The sequence below is a fragment of the Haliaeetus leucocephalus genome, unplaced genomic scaffold, assembly GCF_000737465.1.
Source record: "Haliaeetus leucocephalus isolate CR32 unplaced genomic scaffold, Haliaeetus_leucocephalus-4.0 Scaffold224, whole genome shotgun sequence".
In the NCBI taxonomy this organism is placed as follows: Eukaryota; Metazoa; Chordata; class Aves; order Accipitriformes; family Accipitridae; genus Haliaeetus; species Haliaeetus leucocephalus.
In genome coordinates, this window is record NW_010972660.1 from 383414 (window position 1) to 406210 (window position 22797).

The 22797-nt window shown below is 55.8% G+C and overlaps 3 protein-coding genes across 8 annotated transcripts in view; all 3 read left to right on the forward strand.

Moving 5' to 3' along the window:
• Positions 1–6967, forward strand: part of XPO6 (exportin 6) — a 38997-nt gene extending 32030 nt beyond the window's left edge. For 2 of the 5 annotated variants that reach the window (XM_010567004.1, XM_010567005.1), the window contains 6 exons: positions 706–820; positions 1307–1478; positions 1926–2087; positions 4249–4347; positions 5068–5298; positions 6291–6967. In XM_010567004.1, coding sequence (XP_010565306.1) covers positions 706–820; positions 1307–1478; positions 1926–2087; positions 4249–4347; positions 5068–5298; positions 6291–6392 — 881 coding nt within the window. In that variant the 3' untranslated portion in view covers positions 6393–6967. The remainder of the gene's footprint in view (positions 1–705; positions 821–1306; positions 1479–1925; positions 2088–4248; positions 4348–5067; positions 5299–6290) is intronic. The other 3 variants (XM_010567006.1, XM_010567009.1, XM_010567007.1) reach the window with 2 other exon arrangements.
• Positions 6968–10263: 3296 nt separating this feature from the next.
• Positions 10264–12705, forward strand: NME4 (NME/NM23 nucleoside diphosphate kinase 4). The gene is made up of 5 exons (XM_010567010.1): positions 10264–10365; positions 11877–12007; positions 12147–12248; positions 12325–12437; positions 12512–12705. Exons 1-5 carry the CDS (start codon positions 10275–10277, stop codon positions 12630–12632), a joined length of 558 nt encoding a protein of 185 aa, XP_010565312.1. The 5' UTR covers positions 10264–10274; the 3' UTR covers positions 12633–12705.
• A 786-nt stretch (positions 12706–13491) lies between these two features.
• Positions 13492–20942, forward strand: DECR2 (2,4-dienoyl CoA reductase 2, peroxisomal). 2 transcript variants are annotated; one of them, XM_010567012.1, is made up of 9 exons: positions 13492–13605; positions 13764–13832; positions 14276–14327; positions 15943–16078; positions 16479–16603; positions 17748–17841; positions 18128–18232; positions 18844–19061; positions 19862–20942. In XM_010567012.1, exons 1-8 carry the CDS (start codon positions 13508–13510, stop codon positions 19059–19061), a joined length of 897 nt encoding a protein of 298 aa, XP_010565314.1. In that variant the 5' UTR covers positions 13492–13507; the 3' UTR covers positions 19862–20942. The 2 variants fall into 2 exon arrangements, with proteins under 2 accessions (XP_010565314.1, XP_010565313.1); XM_010567011.1 differs by having other exon boundaries at positions 18844–19032.
• Positions 20943–22797: the final 1855 nt, after the last annotated feature.

The window sequence follows — 22797 nt, forward strand, 5'->3', positions numbered from 1 at the left end:
AGTTGAAATGCAGAGAGGATCCAAGATGGCAAGCTGACGCTGTGACTGCAGTGAACTGTTGTCTTCAGAACAGGCTAGCAGCCTCATGCAGTTGCTATTTATTGGCTATAAAAGGCTGTATGAAGGAGTTGAGCAGCTTCAGCTTACTGTGGTTATTCAATAAAGCATGTTGGGACTGATGAAGAATTAGCTGCAGTGCTGATTAGCTAACTGCATAACCACAGGCTGAAGATGACTTCTGAAGTTAGAAGGGTCTTTTCAGTTCCTGCCAAAAAAAAAAAAGTTGGATTCTGTTTCCTAAGCCACCCCAAGCTGTGTAGCTGTTTTGGATTTCCTTGTATTTCCTGTTAACCCTGTACAAGCAGTGAGCAACTGGAGATCAGCCCAGACCATTGCCAGAGCTTTCTCCAAGCACTCTGTGTAGGCCAACCAGACTAAGGGTCTTGCTGATAGTATCGTTTTGTTCTGAGTTGCTTGATGCTGCCTGTACTTGTCATCCCTGGCAGTTTTCAGAAATGGATGAACAGTTTTTAAGCCCTATAGTACCGGCTGTTGGTTTCAGTTTCTAATGGCAACCCTGCTGCTAAATTTCCAAGAGTAAATGAGGTTCCCTGTACAGGAGGAGCAAATCTTACATATAAGACTTATTGATGCACTTGAATGTTGCCTTAACATGTTCTTTTTGCTTTCCTGTTCTTATCTTAGATGTGACAGATGAGATGCTGAGCTTCTTCCTCACTCTGTTTCAAGGACTGAGGGTGCAGATGGGAGTGCCTTTCACTGAGCAGATCATACAGACCTTCCTAAATATGTTCACCAGGTATTGTCCCATGTTCGTCACTTCTTTCTTATCCCTCAGGATGATTTATCTCAGTAAGCTGCTCACTCAATAGGTCTCTGCCCCTAAAGAGTGTAGTGTTTCCAGACTTTTGTCATGTCCCAGGACTAAATCTGAGGAAAATGCTTCCAAGTCTGAAGTGACCCAGCCCATGCACATCAATCATACATGCCATCATGCAATTTCAGTTCTCCCACAGACTTTCTGGAAGTGTGTGATATTGAACTGGACTCTCGCATTGCCTATTAGCTCCTACCCAAGATCTGAGGGTCCCCCAACTATCACTCAAGCTTTTGTTGGGGAGGGGGGGGTCTGTAAATCCTCAGTCAAAACCCAACTCCCTTTGGCTTAATGTACTTGGCCTGTATTAATTGAGCAAGTTCAGAGGCACTACCTGCTTTCCTGTAAATTAAGTAAGCATGCAGATCACTGGGAAGGTTCCTATGCAATGACTGGTTTTTGTCATAGGGAGCAGTTGGCAGAGAGCATCCTCCATGAGGGCAGCACTGGCTGTCGGGTGGTGGAGAAGTTTCTGAAAATACTGCAAGTGGTGGTACAAGAGCCGGGCCAAGTATTCAAGCCTTTTCTACCCAGCGTCATCTCACTGTGCATGGAGCAGGTCTACCCTATCATTGCAGAGGTAGGGCTGTTCTCGCACGAGGTGTAGGAAGGGGGAGATAGGAAGGAAGGCATTGCCGGGGTTGTGGGAGCAATTAAGCTTTTTGCTTTCCAAGAGCTGTAAATGTCAGTCCCTGTGCAGGGAAAACTGGGTGACTAGTCAGTGGGAATTGGAAGCAGTGTGGGTGGAGGATTTTGTCAGGAATTGTCAAGAGAGGCTAAAATTACGGATGTGCTCAAAGCAGGAGGTAAAACTCAAAACTCGGTGATGTGTTCTTAGCATGATCCAACAGCTGCTGAGTTCGATGCCTTCCTTAGGAGGAAATGCTTTGATGCTCTGGTACCTTGGCTGTGAAGTACTGCCCTGGGTGGCCACCTGACAGGGTGCTGCTAGCAGTGGGATCCAGGGGCTGAGTGGGATTCCAGCACAGGAACCTGCTTTGAGTTGTTTGTTCTCTTTTCCTCCTAGCGCTCATCTCCTGATGTGAAAGCAGAGTTATTTGAGCTGCTTTTCCGGGTCCTCCACCACAATTGGCGGTACTTCTTCAAATCTAGTGTATTGGCTAGTGTCCAAAGAGGAGTAGCAGAAGAGCAGATGGAGAACGAAGCACAGTTCAGTGCCATTATGCAGGTAACTCAAGCTATTCCCACAGTTGTCCAGAACCCTTTCTGCAATGGAGCATACGCTACTTGTGGCAGTGCATTAAACATGTAGGTGATGGGGGCTAGACCATGTCCTGAGTGAGGTCTTGCCTTCAGGAACTGCTGAAAATCAAAGTACTTGCAGAGTGGTCTTGCTGATGTGCTCACAAGGCACAGTGCCTCACTGCGCAGGGAAGCCAGCAGTGAGGAAGGAATGTTAATTTCTTTCCATGCCTCATCCTGCATCTGGACCTAAAAATACATTACTGATGCTGACCCATTTACTTCTGTTACAAGTCTTGTGGTTAGCACTAGGACAGTGCAGGAAAGTTGGTTTTTGTTTTTTTCTGGGTTTTTTTGTTGTTGTTGGTTTTGTTTTGGTTTTGTTTTGGTTTTTTTTCTCCTGAGACCAAGAAGTCTTTTGGTTTAAATGGACTTGTTCTATGCTGTACCATTGGATCTGGTAGAGAAGGGTCAGTGGGGTAATATCCAATGGGCTTTTTGGCCTGTGGAATAGAGAAGGCATAGGCAGTGTGCCAGCACGTACACAGAGCCAGCACCTATTTCTCAGGTTGGGGAATTTGAATTTTTAAGAATAACAGACTGTATTCCATATGTTACTTAGGTCAGAGCTGGCCAAATGAGTTCCTGTCCAGTTCCTAGATATAAGAACTGTCCCCAAAACAGGTAGTGCAACTTAAAGTAAAATCAGAAAAAAATCACCCTCCTAATCTGCTGTCAGAGTACCTGGTGTGAGGCCCTTCACCTCCATCCCATGTCAGTGTAAACAGAAGTGTGCTTGCACCATGCTCTGCAACCTCAGAGTAGGGCCTGCTCCTCCGAGAGCAGTGAATGCCGGAGTGGAGAGCTATGTGCTTAGACTTCAGGTGGGAGGACTCTTTGCGGAGCTGCCCCATCATGGAGTGCTTCTGGAGACTGGGTCCCTTCTGATACATGAGTGAAGAAGGAGCTCTTGCACTGATATAAACTGTATTGGTGTTTCTCTCTGGCCTTTGCTTACCTTGGCATCTTTTGATGTGAATGAGGCCCAAGCTGGTCCCTATACAGGGCTGTCCAAGCATCTCTCTTTCACCTGTAGCGGTGTAACACTTCCAAACTCACCTGAGTGCCTTGTTTTGGAAGATATTTTCATGGTAATGTCAGTATTAACTTCAGGCTGGTTGGCAATACTGAACTACTTGTTTTACTACTTGGCTCCTGTTGTTTTCATACAAAACTCTTATTTAATGTTCTGTAAATGTTCTCCACACTTCTCCACACAGCCAGTGTTTTGTGTTGAGAATATTAATATTTTTTGTGCTGGCTTTTACCAGAGATCTGAGTCCAGAACTGGCTCAGTCTTGAAGGGACTTGGGCCATTTTTGTCCATTTAACAGTAAATGGCTGGTCTGGAGGAATGAACTCTTCTGTTTGTGATGCCTTGAAGCAGGAACTGGTAAAATTCTGCTGCCTGTCTCTGTACAGAGCTTACCTTATCTGCCTATATCACCTGTACAGTGTGTCAGAGGCGTTCAGGGTGTAAAAGATGTCTTATCACAGTCTGTGCAGGCCTACCAGACTAGTTCAGCAGGATCCAGCAAATTTTGTTCCTAAACTCTTTACTGCTTCTGTAATGCCCAGGTTAGCCTCCCAGCTCCCATCTCTAACTTCTTTCTAGTTTAGTGCAGTAACATGCATCTGCCGGTCACCTTGGTCTTTTGACTTGGATTGAGAACAAAACCTGTGTGCGTGTTCTGGTTTTGTTCATGCTTACTGTGCTGCCTTAGGTAGCACCCACGAGAAACAGCCAAATCCTTCACGAGCAAACTGGCTGCCAAGGGAGCTGTGCTCAGCATCTGTGTTCCTCTTCAGTGCAACCTTGGCCCACCTGTTCCTAACAGACCCAGCTTAGCAACTGTTCTGCAAAGATACGACCATGTTTCCACTAAAATGTCTTCATTCCTGTTGGTCTGGCAGCAGCACAGTTGACTTAAACAACTGCCTGTCTTGTTACTTTGCTGCACTGAGAAGCAGCAGAGGCTCCCAGGGGTTTGTTCTGGTGTCAGGGTGAAAATGATGTTGTTCTGCCTGACAGGTCTGATATTCATTATAATGTCAGTCCTCTTCCTTCAATTCTCCTTTGTTCGTAGGCATTTGGCCAGTCCTTCCTGCAACCTGACATTCACCTGTTCAAGCAGAATCTCTTCTACTTGGAGACACTGAACACCAAGCAGAAGCTGTACCACAAGGTGGGTCTCAGTTGACCAGTGTACATTCTGTGTGTGGTAACAGGCAGGTGCTGTTCTGAGACTTGTTTTAAACCACTCGGAAACTGAAGGTCAGGTTTTGGGGGCTTTTATGCCACAGCCTTTGGTTGGTTGCTGTGATCCCGATGGATATGTTGCTGGTCAGACTGACATGGTGGAGTCCCTCCAGCATTCTCATCTGGGTCAGCAGCGGGGTATCTAGAATTTGCAGTCAAGTCACTGCCAGGTGGTTGTCTCCATTGCTGTCATGTAGGACCCATCCTCCAGACTGTCTAATTTAAACCTATTAGCTGCTGTCATGAAGGATTAAAGTTGGAATCCAGGGTCTTGCCCTTCTGGTTAGCATGTGAAAGCAGGGCTTTCAGGTTCACATCTGTGGTCACAACTGAAGGACAGCCCATCATGTTAACAGCTGCCTGTTGTGGACTTCCAGGCAGCTAGCCAGATTCCCTGGCTTTCAGGAGCACTGTGCAGGGTTAAACTGGCTGGAGTTTGAATGGGACTCAATGCTGTTTGCTTAAATGCCAATGCTTAAAACTTGGGTCAGATGCATGAGGTAAGTGTGGCCAAATTCCCTGTTGACTTTAAAGCTGATATTAATCTAGCTTTCTGTAGTCATTTGTGATCTTGGCTTGGAAAATTACCTCTGTGCTCACAAGAGCTTTGGAAGACTTCTAACTGTGTGCTTCTCTCACTATGCAGAAGATCTTCCGCACAACCATGCTGTTCCAGTTTGTGAATGTGCTACTTCAGGTGCTTGTCCACAAGTCGCATGACCTGTTGCAGGAGGAGATCGGCATTGCCACCTACAATATGGCCTCAGTGGACTTTGATGGCTTCTACTCAGCCTTTCTCCCCGAGTTCCTGGCCAGTTGTGATGGTGTGGACTCGAACCAGAAAAATGTGCTGGGAAGGAATTTCAAAATGGACAGGGTAAGAAGGGGAAACACTGCAGCAGAGTGCCAGTATTCCCAGGATGTGCAGAGTTTTTCTTCTAGAACACACTTGCAGGCAGCTGTGAGCTTCTCAGGGCAGTGTTATGACGTAGTACCTTTTATTCCAAATGCTTCCATACTCAGCAATGCCTAGCCAAGGATTTTTCACTGTAGGTAGCAGAACTGCCATCTCATCTCTCAGACTGCTGAATGCTGTGAGAGTTAGGGAATATGTTTCCTGGAGGAAGTTTTTTCATAGGGGTAGACTGACATTTTTTTGAGTGGGACGCTCAGATCCTTGCCAAAATCTCGCTCTAGCTGCTGGCCAGATGTTTGAGGGTTACAGTGAAGACAACAGCAGAGTAGCTGCAATCGCTCACAATTCTTTCAAACCCCTCATACGCATGTGAAGCAAATGGGGGGTCTATAACCTCCCTATGGAACATCATGGCAGTGCAGCAGGCTGTGGCTTCCATCTGCTGAAGCTTGCTTGTCTGTTGAGTGCTTCCTCTCCCGTGGGAGATGGAGTTTTGAGACCAAGGGTGAGCGTAGGAAAGGAGCCTTGAGAGAATCACTGGACTCCAGATGGCAATTGCTCTTCAGGAAGGTTAGCCCTTGTTATGGGGTACGTGGCACCCAGGAGCCTTGGTGGGAATGCAGTGAGCAGTTGCTGCTGCAGATGGCCACGTCATGACCATTCGTGTAGTGCCTGACTGCACTACGAGAAGCCGGTGCCGTGAACAGAGCCCACACCTCTGCAGTCAGCTCTCTGCATGGAGCAGCTCTGGAGCCATCTCTGCTCCCTGTACGTGGGCTGCAGAAACTCGGGTTTCCTGGGCTCAGACTCTGGAGGAAGGAGTCTGTTGTTCTCCTCTGAGAAAATACACGTGGGTGTTTGGCCCTGTCGGTTCATTTCTGTTCTCTGCTGTAAGACAGTGCTTGTAGGTGTCATTCTGTTTGCAGTACAATGTGTTGTTTGATCTTTTCCAGGATCTGCCATCGTTTACCCAGAATGTGCACAGACTGGTGAATGACCTGCGTTACTACAGACTCTGCAATGACAGTTTGCCCCCTGGAACTGTGAAACTATAGTTACTGCACTGGACTCGTGTTTTGATCACTGTAGGGAACGGATCCATGTTTTGTTTTGCCACCACCTTCTCTCCTCCCTGGTTTTGTCAGGACTGCAGGACACAGTGTCTTGCACATGGGCACATCTTCTTGGATTCACGCACCACGCTTCGTTTTTTCTCTCCCAACCCAAAGGCCCGCAGCTGGAGTCAGCACTGTCTGCAGGATGTGTCTTAACGCCCAACCACAGGGCATCTCAACTGTACAGAAAGTCCTCTTGCTGGGGTTTTGTCCTACTAACGTAGCACTTTGTTGCGTCCAGAGATTTCTGTGGAGTTGTCTTGAGAGATCATGTACGTATTGAACGTGAGGCAGAAGCGCCAAAGACTACTTCAGACATTCGTACCTTCGTGTCATTCCACCTTCCTGCCCCTGCCCAGCTCTTGGAGGAGGAGTCTCGTGATGTTGGGACTGTTTTGGCACTTCTGTCACTCCCTTTGTTTTTAAATTGCCTTGAAAACCTCCCTGCTGTTTGTGGGGATTAGAGACTTTTTGGTTTTTTTAAAAGTTTTCTCATCATTCCATTGTGATACTAAAACAACATGCTTAATGGAAATAAAGTGCTTACTTTGTTGTTTTAAATAACTTGTAACTTGTTTTAGTTTCCTTGTAGGCCTGTCTGTCACCAAGCCATTCTACTAGATGAAAATGCATTTTGTGATGCAGGCAGCCATCTGCAGCCTTTCCCCATGATCAGGCAAGAGGACCAGCAGCAGGTGCCTGCATTGCCCGTACCATGCCCTGAGTGGAGAAATGCCCTGTGCAGGCTGCCAGCAAGTCCAACAGCTCCTGAAAGGTGCCGTACTGAACTGGTGTGGAGCTGTGTTGCCTTCCTTCTGCACTCTCCCCTCGTTGTGTTTACCACCTGTGTTCCCTGATGTTTTCTGTTACCATTGTGGTGATCTGTTTATTCCCTCCAGCAGACTGTTGTCTGAATTGATTAAGAGCTGCCTGCAGGAAGAAATGTCTTAATGTTCACGGTGTTGCATCATCAGAGACCTGGGCTTGAAGGCTCAGAATGACCTGATAGTGGCATCTGAGCACAAGGTTAAAATTCCAGTCCCCAGTCAGACAGGACCAGATTTTGTGGGGCTTGTGCTCATGCAGCTGGGAAGGATTTATTTTTTTTCCCCCTGAAGTCTCTAGTCAGGTAGCTAGTATAGAGCATTTCATCAGTCTGAATTCTCTGTGGTTACAAGGGCAGCTGCAGTAAGGGCTGCATGGTGGGAACAGCATCTGTCATTGTGAAGTGAGCAAGCCTGGAGGAGCTCTTCTCCCCTAAATGTTTGTAGATGTGGACAGCTGGGAGGTATCAAAGGGGAGTTAGAGTGTAGGAGCACTTGCTCCACAATTCCTTTAGTTACAGTTTTGTGAAAAACAGCCTGTGATACAGCCTGTGATGTGCATGTTTGCTGTTTGGAGATAATGTATGCTGTTTGGATAACCTGTGTACAGACAGAGCCTTGCATCCAGGCTGTCCAAATTGGGCCCAGTTTGACGTTTGGGCTTCATACCCTGCAATGAGGGTATGAAGCTTGAGTTGGAAGTTGCACGTGAACCAGAGTCATGCCTCGCCAGGTACAGTCCTTGCAACTGTGGGCTGTGAACCTGGGTGTTTGAAGACCAGTGTGAAAGTGGGTGATGATCTGTCCCCAGACTGCAGAGCTCTGACCTTCCCTGAGAGTTGGAAGGCACTGAGCTCCCTGCCAGCCAGAACCTGAACAGTGTCACTGTCTGCACTTAAAGAAACTTTGAGTCCTTGCGTTTCCTGGTGGTAATTAGGTGTATGAAAATGTGATGCAGGGTCCAAACCTGTCCACAGAGCCTCCCCTTCTTCCTGAGCTGCCACCCTGGTCACTCACAGCAGTTCTGCCCTGCTCCAAGCTGCAGTGGGGGATGGTGGTAGCTGTCTGCCGCCACCTTCACCAAGCACCCTGGCTGTGGCTTCCTTCAGAGATGGGCTAAGGGGATTTCATCTGCTACTGGCACAGCTCCCCTCCCGGTATGGCTCTCTGGGCTGGTGGTGCTTCTGTTTCTTGCAAAACTGTTTGGTTGACAGAGGGTGAAAGTACATGTTCTTCCCTCTATCAAGGGCAGCAGCTGGAAGGTGGCCAAAGCCCAGGCTGCAGCCTGCCACCCCTTGCACTAAAAGCTGTTTCTCCTTTGCCAGCCATCACCTGAAGTGCAGGGTTGGCTGCAGCACCGCAGCCCTCTGGATGAGCCAGGCAGCTTGCTGGATAAATACCGAAGGGCACCTGGTTTGTGTGTATCTGGCTGCATTAATCTTCCCCCAAAAAAACCCTTCCTCTGTAACTGTCACCCCTGGCTCAGCAGACACTGAGGAGGGGCCTTTTCCCATCCTGAATGCCCTGTTTGGGGGGGTGTCACCAACTTTTGGCCAGCAAAAAGTTATTTTGCAAGAGCTGGAGCCCCCATGTCCCTTCCCCCAGGCTGTGGCTGGTGCTGGGCCTCCCCCCTCCATTCCCCCCACCTTGGTGAGGCAGGAAGGGAAGAAGGAGATGGGGACGAGGAGCTAAATGCAGGTTGGAGCCAGGTTTGAGTCCAGACTCCCCCGGCCCCCCTGCCCTCATGGCCCATTAATTGCTTGTATACAATTCCTTGATTTGTTTAAATTATTGCAGGTTTAGGAAACGGGCTCAAAGTGACCAGGATTTTCCATGAATTTGCAGATATTTTAATAGCAATGTTTGCGTCAAGCTGCTTTCCCAAGAGCTGTCTCGGGAGTTTGGGATGTATGGGAAGCTCCATCAAGAGTGATGTCCCACCGTGGGCTCTGGGATGAGGCTGTCTGTACAAACCAGATGCTGGAGAACTGAGCCCCCCCCCACCTGCCTGCAAGGCTCCCCCTGCCCTTCGGGCATAGGCAGAGCTCCCTCACCGACCTAATTCAACCCTAAGGAAAACTTGAATCTGAGCTGGAGCAATGCTGTGAAGAGGAGCATCCCCCCCTCCTACGTGCAGGGCTCTGCCTGTCGCTGCTTCGTAAACTCCCTGTGATATCTCCCTCCTTCGGCACAGGCTGGGGTGAAGGAAGGAGCCCTGGTCCCTCTGTCCCTGTCACTTCTGTCACCCTCCCTGTTTCCTGCAGCCTTCAGTGATGCTTTAAAGCAGAGGGGCTCCCACCTGGGCAGTGCTGCAAGTGAGCAGGGTAAGAGCAGCCTTGCACCCCTTTTCCAGCACCCACTACCTGCCCAGGGCAGCCCCGTGTCCCGGGGAGGGCACCGGCCCCCGGTGGTCCCTGCTGTAGCCCTTCACAGGGGCTGGGGGGATCCCCACAACACCACCCTCCCTTGCACCCCAGCTCAGGCTGGTGGGGGCGAAGCCAGAGTGTTTCCTCGCCTGGACCATCAGGGCGCATCAGGGGGCAGGGTCTGGCCCCTCTCCCATGCCCCTGGTTCACCTGTGGGATGGGTGCAGGCTGTGCTCCCACCGCAGCAGGGCTTGAGGCTCAGCCCAACCGAGGGAAAGGCTCAGCTCTGTGCCGGGGGGTGCTCCGGACCGAGGGGTGCTCTGGACCGGCACGTCCCATGCTCGGACACTCTGTACCGGGAATGCTCCGGGCCGGGAGGATGCTGCGGACCGGGGTGCTCCGAACGGGGGGGATGCTCCGTAGCAGGGATGCTCCGGCCCGGGAGGATGCTCCGTACTAGGGATGCTCCGGCCCGGGATGCTCCGTGCAGGCGCGGCGGCCGCCCGGTCCCGGCGGCTGCTTTAAGGGGAGGGACGGAAGCCTGACCCGTCCCCGGGCTCGGCTGGGCCCTTTAAAGGCTCCGCGGGGCGGCCGAGCCCCGCCGCGGCCAGGTCCGACCCGCCGGCCCCGCCATGGGCTCCCTGGGGCGCTGCCTGGCCCGGAGCCTGCTGCGGGGGCAGCCCGGCCCGAGCCGCCCCCCCGGGCCCCGCTGCTACGGCTCCGGTGAGACACGGGCCCCGTCCTGCCCCCGGCCCCTTCCTGCCCCGGGACCCTGGCCCCATCCTTGTCCTGCCCCTGGGGACCCCGTTCCCATCCCTGAGCTGTCCTCGGCCCCTTCCCTATCCCGCCCCTGGGGACCCCGTCCCCATCCCTGTCCTGTCCAGAGGAGCCCGTCCCCAGCCCTATGCTGCTCTCAGCCGCTTCCCTATCCTGCCCCTGGGGACCCACTCCCCATCCCTGTCCTGCTTCTGGGCACCCTGTCCCCATCCTCATCCTGGCCCCAAGGACCAAGACCCCAGCCCCATCCTGTCCCCAGTCCCCTGCCTGTCCTGCCCCTTGGGGCTCCTGTCCCCATCCCACCCCCACGGTGCCCACTGCCCCATTCCGTCCTGGTGCCCCCAGTCCCCCAGCACTCTGTCCCAGGAGCAGCCCCCCAGGCAGGGTGTCTGGCTCATGGGGTCCTTCACTTCTTTGTGGTGTGAGTCCTGTGTGTCACGATGGGGCAGAGGCCAGACTGGTGGCTCCCCCCAGCACCACCCTGAAGGTCCCAAGGGGTTTGGTGTCCCCAGGGCCACAATGAGGACACCCCCATCCTGTCCTGGGGGGACGACGGGGTGGGAGTCTGGCAAAGCTGGGGCCATGTCCAGCAACGCCCAGAGAAGTGGGTGAACTCGTGCGGTCACTTATCCCGCTCTGTCCCTCCCGGCACCGGGGCCGGCCCACCCTCACAGCCTAGGACAGAACGCTGAAGACTGGGGCTGGCAGCGAAATGCCCTGGCTTGGTGTCCTCTCTCCCTCTCCCTTCTTCTTCCTGTCCCTTCTGCTCCTCCGGCAGACGGGATGCACTGTCCCTTGGGGAACTTGTGTCCCCTCCTGCCAGAGTGGCTCCAGCGGGGCCAGCTTTAGGGTGAGGGGGGAGGCGGCGATGCAAGACCCTGCCATCCCACGGTGCCATGGATGACGGCGATGCCAGACCCTGCTATCCCACAGTGCTCCATTTTGCTCTCCACCGGTGGAGGGCTGTGACCAGGGAGCAGCTTTGTGCCAGGGCTGGTGTCCGACTGCCTCCGGGCACGGGGAAGCACCCGAGGCCAGGCAGGGGTGATGGCACGCTGTGGGTGGCACCCACAGCCCCAGCAATGGGACACGGTGGGGTGGTGTGCTCGGCCGAAACCAGAGCCAGCCTGTTCCACGCTGGGTTAAAGGGTGTTTCCTGGCCATGCACGTGTCCCCAGCACCTGTCAGGCTTTCCAGCTTGCCCCTTGGGTCCCTGCTGGGACCCTACTAGTCTGCGAGGCACGGCCCGGTCAGGGAGACATGGCCCCAGCATGGGGACACAGGTGGGGACAGGGTCACCCCATGGCAGCTGCTGCCCACTGGGACCGAGCAACAACCTGTGGTGCCCCAGGAGCAGCTTGGGGTCCTGCTGCCGCAACCCGTGCCCGTGTCCCACGTCTGGTGGCGACCTGTGTCCCGTGCCCGGTGGTGACGCTGGCCCCTGCATCCCTGCGCAGCCCCCCCAGAGCTGCAGGAGAAGACGCTGGTGCTGGTGAAGCCGGACGCGGTGCAGCGGCGGCTGGTGGGGAACGTCATCCAGCGCTTCGAGCGGCGCGGCTTCAAGCTGGTGGCCATGAAGTTGCTCCAGGTAGCCATCCCCACCGAGCTGCCACCCGTCCCCCCAGGGGACCCTGCTCCCCACAGCCACCTCATGGGGGTGCCAGGAGGGGGGTGTCAGTGAGGGACACCGTCTGGGTGTCCCCGCCGTCACCCCGCGCTGCCGTCAGGCCGACCAGGGTCTCCTGGACAAGCACTACCAGCAGCTGCGGCAGAAGCCCTTCTACCCGGCGCTCCTCGCCTACATGACCTCGGGGCCGTTGGTGGCCATGGTGAGGGGCCGGGATGGGGGGTTCGGGGGTCTTGGGGGGGTCCGTTTGGGGGGCTTACATGTCCCCTGTCCCACAGGTGTGGGAGGGCTACAATGTGGTGAGGTCCACACGGGCCATGGTGGGGGACACCAACTCGGCGGCAGCGGCGGCGGGCACCATCCGGGGGGACTTCAGCATGCACGTCAGCAGGTAGGGGCGCGGGGCGGGCAGCAGGGCCGGTGGCGGGACCCCATGGCCATGGCACCGGCCCCATCTCTGCGCAGGAATGTGGTCCACGCCAGCGATTCGGTGGAGACGGCCCAGCGGGAGATCGGCTTCTGGTTCCAGCAGGATGAGCTGGTGGCCTGGGAGAGCGGAGACCAGGACTACACCTACGGGCCCTAGAGCGGCCCTGGCCGGAACGGACCCTCGGCCGTGGGGGGAACCCCCGGCCCCACAATAAACCCCAGTGCCTCCAGCCGTGGCTCCGGCCTCCTGCCTCGGATGCCACCAGCAAGTGCTGGGGGGGCACTGGGATGTCCCCAGGGGGTCCTGGGGCGGTACTGGGAAGCACTGGAGGCACTGGCATGTCCCTGGATGATACTGGGGCGGCACTGGGATGTCACTGTGAAGTGCTGGGATGTCCCTGGGGGACACTAGTGTGGTACTGGGAAGTTCTGGGATGCACCGAGATTTCCCAAGGGGGCGCTAGGGCAGTACTGGGAAGCTCTGGGAGGCACTGGGATGTCACTGGGGGGGCACTGGGGTGGTACTGGGAAGGTCTGGGAGGCACTGGGGAGCGCTGAGGTCGTACTGGGAAGCTCTGGGAAACACCAGCATATCCTTGGGGCGGTACTGGGAAGCTCTGGGAGGCACTGGGATGTCACTGGGGGGGCACTGGGGTGGTACTGGGAAGCGCTGGGAGGCACTGGCATGTCCCTGGGGGTAGCAGGAGGCTCTGCAGGTCCCTGGAAGGGACCGGGGGGCGGGTCTGGGCTGGCAACGGAGCGCGGGGAGCTCCGGGGGACACCGGGATGCCACTGGGAGGGACGGGGGTGTCGCTGGGATGCCACCGGCACACCAGTATGTCACTGGGGACACTGGGAGGCGCTGTGGGACGCCGCGCCAGCCCTGCGCCGTTGCCAGGCAACAACTGCCGACGCCTGCGCATGCGCGGGCGGAGGCCCGGCGGGGACTACATCTCCCGGCAGGCTGTGCGCGGCGCGCCGTCCCGGCGTGCTTTGCGGCGCGCCTTCCCGCTGCCGGCGGATCGCGCCGCCATGGCGGAGGCCGCAGCAGCCTCCCGGCCGCCGCCGGACGTGGACACCGACGACTGCCTCCGCGAGTACCGCCACCTCTTCAGCCCCGACATCCTGGCGTGAGTGCCGGGGCGCCGAGGGCTCCGGCCCGCCGGGTGAAGGGCCGCGGCCTGGAGGGCGCGGCCTCCCCCGCCCGCGGCCTGCGCGCTGAGGGGGGGCCGCCTCGGCCGGGGGCTGTGCCTGGCGCTTGGCTCTGACTGTCCCTTTGTCCTCCCAGGGGCCAGGTGGCATTCATTACCGGTGGCGGCTCGGGAATCGGCTTCCGCATCGCCGAGATCTTCATGAGGTGCGGGAGGCCGGTGGGGGTGGCGGCAGTGCCCGGGGAGGGCTCCCCCAGCCCCCTCGGGCGCCGGTGGGGGCGGACGGCATAAAAGCTTCCCTTCCCTTGAGGCGGCTGTGGTAATGGGGCCTAGAAGAGGTGGGGGGTGACGCCGGGGGCAACGGAGCCTTTGTGAGAGCTGTGGGCAGTCCTGCCTGCTGCAGGCTCTGGTGGTTCGTGGGGGTGCGGGAGGCAGGGGCTGGCCTCGTCACAGGGCTGGGATAGGTCTCTAGTGCGCTGTGACTCTCCCCCGTCTTGAGTCCTGCGGGCTTCGGGGAGCGGCAGTTCCTCCAAGGATGTTGCGTCACGTCCCATTGCTCCCTGACCAAACTCCTGGTAACCCCAGAGGTCTGAGATGACTGTGAGGAGCTGGCGCTGTGTGGTCCTTCTCACCAGCCCCTTCTTTGTAGGCACGGCTGCCGGACAGTCATTGCAAGCCGGAACCTGCAGCGAGTGTCAGAGGTGAGTCTGTGGGCTCCACCGGGACAGGCAGGCAGAAGGAAGAGCTGTGAACGCCTGGAAATCCTTCTGCACTCTCCTTTGGGTGGGGCTGGGAGTAGTGCAACAGGAGAAATGGCTTACCAGTGCTGCCCTGTCTTCTCTTGGCTCTAAGTGCTTCAGCACCAGCAGGCAGCAGTGATGGGCAGGACGGGTCTGGGTTTAGGGTGGGCTGCACCCACCGTACCTCATGGTGGAGCTCAGTTAATGGTGGAACTTGCTACTTTCCCCCACCAGCTTTGGGGGTGTCTGTTCCAGATATCATATTGCCTTTTTGTTGAGGAGACGGAAAGAAACAAACTGTGGTGAAAGTTTGTCAGCAGGGAAGTGGCAGAGACCAAAGTCAAGCTTAAATCTCAGCTTTGAGTAGGACAAGACCCCCTTGTCCAAGGGTTACATGAGTTGAGGTGCGTACGCTGAGCTCCAAAATCTCAGTTATCTTGTGTTTTGAGATGGAGGGGAGGACTGCGGTCTGGAAAGCAGTGACTGAAAAAGCTGTATTAGACTAGCTGCCCTGTGGATGGCTGGGCAGAACAAACACCCACCCCTCTGTGTCTGACCCCAGGCTGAAGTTTGGCTGGTCACAGTTTCCGTTCCTCACAGTGGCTTGTGCTGCGGTCTCGGGCTGAAAGTCACTGTGAGGGAGCTTTATGGTAGCTGTGTGTGGACTTCACTGAAATGTAACAAAGATCAAAACCAGCACTTGGGAGTGAGCTGGCATGACCCATCTGCCTCCCAGAGGTGGTTAAGGCTGTCATTTTGCATTCCCTCATGCTCATGTGCCAGAAAACAAGCTGCAAAGCTCAGCAGCTTTTTAGTCCTTAGGGGCTGGAGTCTTCTGAGTACACAGGGACTGCTTGGCCGGGCTCTTGCTTGGCGCTGGGAGTACGTGTGCGCTAGTTGGGGCTCAAAGCTTCTCACAGAGGAGCCCGATGAGCCTAAGCAGGAACATGGAGTGCCGCTGGGTGTTGTGCGGGGTTGCTGCTGAGTTTGTGTGTCCCCTGTGCTTAATTTGCTGGGGGGAGTCATGTTCTTAATGAGCGCCTCAGGGGTGGTTTGTGGCAGACACTGAGCTGCAGAGCTGGGCCACTCTGCCTCGCAGGTGGAGACCCTGGCAATTGCTGGTCTGCATTTGGCCTTTTGCCTACTGACGTTTTTTGGATCTAAAGGTTAATTATGTCTGGGTTTATGCCAAAAATGCCTTGTTGGGGTTCAACCTTTGTACTTGCCCTGCAGAGATGTTGCTTGGGATGTGCTGTGTCGATGACAGGCCACGGAGATAACTGGGCTTAGCAGGTTGTGGCCTCAGGGCCAGCCTGGCATTTGGTTGGGACATGATGTGGGCTTTGGGTTGGGACATGCAGGAGCTTTCTCTGGTTACCCCAGGGCTTTAGCTGCAGGGTGCTGCCGGGCTGAAGCCGGCCATGTTTAGGCAGGTCTCCCCTGCCCACAGTGTTTGCTCTGTGCTGGCAGGGACGTGGCTCCTCTCTGACTTCTTGCTTACCTGTTACGAGGCCTGGGTCTAACACTTGCTGAAGGAGAGAGTCCCAGAAAGAATTTTTTTTTTTTTTTTCTCCAGGCCTCAAAAAAGCTGGTGGCAGCCACAGGCCAGCAGTGCTTGCCTCTGTCCATAGATGTCAGGCAGCCCCAAACCATTGTGGCAGCGGTGGATGAGGCACTGAAAGAGTTCAAGCGGATTGACATCCTTGTCAATGGTGAGCTGCTGAAGTGGACAGAGGGAAGATTTGGCACAGACTCACTGCTAGGAAGGGCATTTTCCTGCATGGGGGTTGTGTTTGCCTAGTTGTCTGGCTTATGCTGCTTTGGCCTGGGAGCATCTGGACAGCCCCTGGGAGTGCAGAGGGGATGGGGTCAGAGGAAGCAAAGACCTGTTCTTAATACATGGCCATCCGATCATCCCTGCTGTCACTGGACCAGCACCCTCCTGCCCTCAGGCTGGCCGTGCTGCTGGGCGCCCAGAGCCACAGGTTGTTTATCCCCTTACCAGGGCTGTTTTCAGTCTACCCAGACAGTATTGCTCACCATTCCTCTCGCAGAAGTGCCCTGAACCTGCCTGATCTCTTCTGACTGTGCCCCTGGCTGCTTGTTCTTCAGGTGCTGCGGGAAACTTTCTGTGCCCAGCCAGCGCCCTGTCCTTCAATGCCTTCAAGACAGTGATAGATATCGACACCATTGGCACCTTCAACACCTCCAAAGTCCTCTTTGAGAAATATTTCCGGGTAAGTGGAACCGGAGCCAGAGGACTTGGTGGAGAGGCTCCTGGTAGGCAGGGGGTAGTGTCAAACAAATTGCACTTTGCCCCTGAGAAATTCAGGGAAGTGTGGAGGGCAGAAGGTAGCACAGCACCCGTGTACCCGGGGCTGTGCTGACAGGCCTCTGCCACCCACCCTGCTCAGATCCAGTCTGTTCCCTCCCAGGGAGGGCAGCCCCTGTGCGGGAAGAGGGAATCCTGCCTGTCCCTAGCCCTGGGGCTTTTGACTCTTGTGGCACCTTTCTGCACTCTGCCACCTGCTGGGGAAGAAGCTGTGATCTGCTGCTCCTCTTCCAGCTCCTCTGCTTTCCCTTGGCCTTTGCTTGTCCCCTGCCTCTCCCACTTTGTCATGGTTTAACCTCAGCCGCCAACCAAGCAGCACACAGCTGCTCACTCACCTCACAGTGGGATGGGGGAGAGAATCAGAAGGGTAAAAGTGAGAAAACTCGTGGGCTGAGATAAAGACAGTATAATAGGTAAAGCGAAAGCCACGCAAGCAAAGCAAAACAAGGAATTAATTCGCCACTTCCCATGGGCAGGCAGGTGTTCAGTCATCTGCAGGAAAGCAGGGCTCCATCACACATAACGGTGACTTGGGAAGACAAATGCCATCACTCCGAGCGCCCCCCCTTCCTTCTTCTTCCCCCAGGTTTATATGCTGAGCATGATGTCCTATGGTCTGGAATATCCCTTGGGTCAGTTGGGATCAGCTGTCCCGGCTGTGTCCCCTCCCAACTCCTTGTGCCCCCCCCGCCTACTCGCTGCGGGAGTGAGGTGAAAAGCAGAAAAGGCCTTGACTCTGTGTAAGCACTGTTCAGCAATAATGAAAACATCCCTGTGTTACCAACACTGTTTTCAGCACAAATCCAAAACATAGCCCCATACTAGCTACTATGAAGAAAATTAACTCTATCCCAGCCAAAACCAGCACATGCCTCTCTGGAAGAACCCCGCTGGGTGGGCAGTGCTGCCCTGGTGATGGGTTAGCAACGCAGAGGTGGCAGTGCTCACAGGTGACTGTCCCTCCTAGCCCAGCTATCTTGTCCCACCATTCCCCTATGTGACCCCTTGTGCTGCTCCCTCCTAATGCCATGTCTCCTTTCCTTCCCCAGGACCATGGTGGGGTCATTGTTAACATCACGGCAACCCTGAGCTACCGAGGGCAGGCCCTCCAGGTGCATGCTGGTACTGCTAAGGCTGCTATAGGTACCTAAACGCTTCTTGCTGGGGCTCTGTGAGCCGTGTGAGGCCAGTAAGGAAGCCAGTTCTTCACGAATACTGGGATGGGAAGATGTCCTTGGGAGAAGTGAATATGAATCGGTGTGGGTACTATGTGCCTGGGTTTGGGATGAGGCTGTTCTCTCCCCCGGGGCCCTTCTAAGGCCCTTTGCTCTTGGCCAAAGTCTCCTGTGGCTTTTTGCGCCCCCCCCCCCCCAAGTTACTGGAACAGCTCTGCTCTCCGTTTCTCATTTATGTTGTAATCCCTTCACAGATGCCATGACCCGTCACCTTGCTGTGGAGTGGGGACCCAACAACATCCGAGTGAACAGCTTGGCGCCTGGCCCCATTACAGGCACCGAGGGCTACCGGCGGCTGGGTAAGGCAGCCTGGGGCTCCTGTCTCTGCCTCAGTGGTGGCTTGCTGGTGTCTGTCTGGGAGGGGACTGTAATGGACCACCAGTGCCATGCAGCTCGTGGAGCGCATGATGCAGCCAGGGCCATTGCTGCTGGGCACGGCTGTCCTGTGATTAGGCTGGCTGCCTCTTTGGGGGGGCAGCCCTTCCCGCATCCTCAGTACCTCACAGGGCACTGATTTTTCTCTGTCGAGTGGCAGCTTTTTGTGATCTCTGATGCCATAATGTAACATGCTCTCCCAAAGTTCAGCCTGGCCACCCACCTTGCCTGATGGTTTAGCTCTTGCAGTCCATCAGCGGAGTGCTGGTTCAGCCCTGGAGGCTGGGAAAGCTCTCTGAGATCTTGTCTTGAGCTCACTGTTGCAGTACAAAACCCACTGCTGGGCTTGAGCTCTCCTCGTTTAACTCACTTCTCAGGCCTTTGTCCCTGGGCTGCCCTGGGTGCCAGCATCTCACCTAGGTTCCCTGGGGCTCTCGGCAAGCCCCATGCAAGCAGTGCTGCAGTGTCTGGCAGGCAGCGGTGGTAGGCAGGCAGTCCCATGGTCCTAGCTGACTCTTTCTTCTACCACTCTCAGGTGGGAGATTTGCTGAGGAAGGAAGTCAGTTTGATGTGATCCCCCTCCAGCGCGCAGGGAACAAGACGGAGATCGCCCACAGCACGCTGTACCTGGCGAGTCCCCTCTCCTCCTACATGACGGGCACCACCCTGGTCGTGGATGGCGGGAGCTGGCTGACCTCTGCCAACAACTTCTCTGCCTTGCTGGGTATTGCTTCATCCTCTGCTAAACTCTAGGTGACGTGCATTTACCCCTCCGTGGGATTAGAGCAGGGCTCCTGTCAGAAACCCAGTTGCCCCGTGGTATAGGGGCATGGCTGCCATAGCAGTGGGTATTTCTTCAAGTGCCTTGGTCACCTTGTACCAGTACCAGGCTCTGCCCCTCCTGAGGCAGCTTAGTGGCACATACTGTGTTGGGGAAGAGGAGGCAGATGCTGGATGTCAGCGTCTCCAGGGTGAGGGCAACCAGCCCAGGTCTCGACTTGGCAGCACTTGTTCTCAAACCTTCCTCTGCTTTTGGGAAGGTGGAGCAGGGTCACCCCCATGATGTTGTCAGAGCAGGTGCAAAACAACATGGGGAACATCTCTGAGTCCTTGTGGACCATCCTAGGGATGACTTGGGAAGGGCAGGAGGACTTGCTGGGTTTTTCCTCTGAGCCTGCGGTTGACATCGTATCTCTTGTCGTTCCTGCTGTGGAGAATCCTTGTGTGGACACCTCTGAGTGTCTGCTGAACTGTCGTGATGCCCCTTTTCTGTTACACACCATCAGGATTTGGCACAGAGAGTCCTGACAGCCTCTGCTTCCCCTTTCTTCCTTGCACGAGTTACTGAGGTCTTGTGTTGTAGTTGAATTGCATGCAGGACTCATGTTGGCTGTGTGTGTCTGCAGAGGTGGGAAGGGAGCTGGCACCTGGCGCTTTCTGGGAGAGGGGTCTCCTTTCTTCCCCTCATCCCCTGCTTGGGTCCTGCCTGGCAGTCTCCGTGAGCAGGGCAGGCCCAGGGAGGACTGTGTGCCCACATCCATGCTGTCTTGCAGATTTCTGGGCTGCAGGAGCAAACAAAAATCAGTGATGGACAGCCTGGGATTGACCGATGGACAGAAACGTGACCGAACACACTGCTGCTCTGGGACATCTCAGGGTGACGTCTCCCAGAGTCGGAGCTGATAGCTGCCGCCTCTGATCAGCGACTGGTGGTGCTGGTGACGCTGCCGATCCTGTGTCCGCCTGGGGGAGGGAGCACCAGGGGTGCTGGGTAGGGAGTGAGCCCACCCCCGTCCTGTGCCATTACTTTCTTCTGAACTGACATGTCTGAGGGTGCCGGGTGTGCAGGTTGTGATGTTCACTGTCCATTTGTGTCTCCCTCCAAGTTGCTCTCCTGGCCTTTCCCGAGTGCCGGGCAGTGCTGCCCATGGATAGCTGTCTTCTTCCTCCCCTCTCCCCCATCTCAGCCTGAGAGCTGCCCAAGACCCCCAGCAGCAGCTCCTTTTTGGAAGGGGGGGTGTAGTTCAGCCCATCTGGGGTTGAGATCAGTCTGCATGCTGGGGCCAGCTCTGGCTTGGCAGCAGTAGCTGGCAGCTCTTGAAGAGGAAACAAGGACCAAGCTGGCCCCTGGCAGCGGGAAATGGCCCTGTCCCCTCGGGGGTGGGGGATGTTCCTGGATGGGGCAGTGGTCCCCGGAGGCAGACGCAGATGCAGCTGGGATGTCCATCTCCCAGGAGCAGAAGTGGTGTGAGGTTCAGTCCCACCAGAGCTGGCTCTGTACTGCTGTGGACTGTAGCACCATATCTGTTGGGAGCCTGAGATGTCCAGTTGTCTGTCTGGCACCCATCTGTCTGTCACGCTAGTCTCATGCTGTCTCCTTTCTTTGTACAGACACTACAGCTGAGGGTTAATGAAGCTGCAGGGGCTGCACCGGGTCTGGACTGGGCTGCTGGAGCCAAACACATCCCCGGTGCCATGCCTCACAACCGCTCGCGTGCAACAGCCTCCTGCGGCTGATGGCAATTTTTAAGTTCATCCTGAATTCTCTGAAGGTTGTTTTCCTACTTGATTACATTTCCTACTTAATTGTAGACTTGCCAGGTTTTGCTCCTTCCTCCAGGCCATGAATAAAGAACTTCCACCCTGAGCCATGACGCTTCTCATCTGTTTGTCTGTGCAGGGGGTTGATCCTGCAGCCTCTGACTGCTGGGAGCTCGAGAAGGTTTCCTTGTGCTCCTTGTCCGCTTGTGAGCTGGCAGTGGCAGGAGCTTTAGGGGGCTAAGTCATGTCTTTGGTCAGAGCATTGCTCACTGCTGCAGAAGCAAAGCCAGCTGCTGTGCTGACTGATCCTGGTGGTCCGAATCGGGCCCTGAGGGAGGATGGAAAACCACTGGTCCCACTAGCAGAGTCCTTGGCAGCTGTTGTGTCCCAGCACTCCAGGCCAGCGGTGCTTGGGGACCTGCCATCTCCTTGGCCCCAGCTGGCTCTGGGGAGATGGTTCCAGCAGCCGTTGGGTCAATCAGCAGAGGTGATGGGGAGGTCGTGATGGACGCGGTAAGAAACACGCTGACCCCTTCAGAGGGGAAGGGGATCTGGGGTCTGGGCATTGTCCTTTGCCTGAATCTTTCCTCGGATTTGCCTCCAGCCACAAAATCCCTCTTCCCAGATAACAGGACAAATATTTTGTCCTGGAGAAGGTACTTGTGTAATGTTTGTTGGTCCCAGCTGCAGTCTTCTGCTCTCTGACCTGCATCCCTTGTTCTGAGAGGGTCCACATATTTAACTGCTGCTTGTTAAACCACAATGGGGAGCAAGGTGAGGTTTCCACCCTCCCCACAGCAGGAAGAGATGCACAAAGGAGAGGAGAGAGGTGCTGCAGGAGAGGCAGCCCTGGAGCTGCTGCCAAGCCCAGGCTGTGCCACGGGCTCGGTGCTGAGCTGGGCTCCTGGCCCAGCTGGTGTGGGTGCCACCCCACACGGTGAGGATGGAGCCAGGCAGAGCTGCCTGCATTGCCTTCCCGTGCGTGGAAACCTCCATGGTGGTCACAGCCTGAGCAGAGCCTGGGGGTCTCAGAAGGAGGGAGAGCTCCCGCACAGGGGCTCGGGGCTCTCCTGGCTCCATGGCCACCGAGGGAAGGGGGAACACTGCAGGGCGGCAGCATAGCCGTGCGCCTCCAGCACCAGGAGCTCTGAGCCCGACCTCCATTGTGTCCTGGAGCTGCAGAAACCCACGGAGGGGTGCAAAGCCGCAGCTCACAGCGTCAGGCTTGCCCCTCCAGCCCTGCAGGTGCATTATCCCCCGGGCCGGCCCGGGTGGCAGTGAACGCAGGCAGGAAACCTGCTCGCTTGAGCTGTCTGGGAACTGGGGGGATTATAACGCCGAGGGGATTTTGTAGGGGACCGTTCAGGCAGTTGTCGCCTGGGGAGGGGGCAGGCAGCGCAGCCCTGGGCTTTCCTCCCGTGGGACTGACAAGGGAGCCCCCTCCCACCCCCATGAGCTGCTGAACTCCGGCTTTTGGGGCCAGATGTGCTGGGGGTCCCCAGCTTTGGGAAAACTGTGCTGGGGGGCACACCGTGCCCCAGCCAGGCTCGTCCTGAGACGTCACAGGCAGCCATCACCTGGGTGGTCTGGCAATGAGGGGCCCTGGGCAGCATCGCTGCAGCCAGGGATGCTCTTGCTCATCAAGTTTGCTGCTAATTATACCTGCACAGGAGATGGAGGTGCAAACACTGACGGGGCCCCACCAGCGTGTGCATGTGCGTGCAGAAATTGCCGGGGGCACAGAGTCTGCAGGCTGTAAGCCCCTGAACTTGTTCATTCATTCCTTCAAAGGACAGCAGCCAGGCAGCCCCGGCGGGGGGGGGGCGTGCACCGGGGACCCTCGCCGGCGACCGACAACCGAAACTGCTCTTTCCTTGTGCCACGGCGCCTGTTTCCACGCGGCAGACGCTGGCGGCGGGCCGGCCTCGCCGCCCGGGCCGGGGGGGGG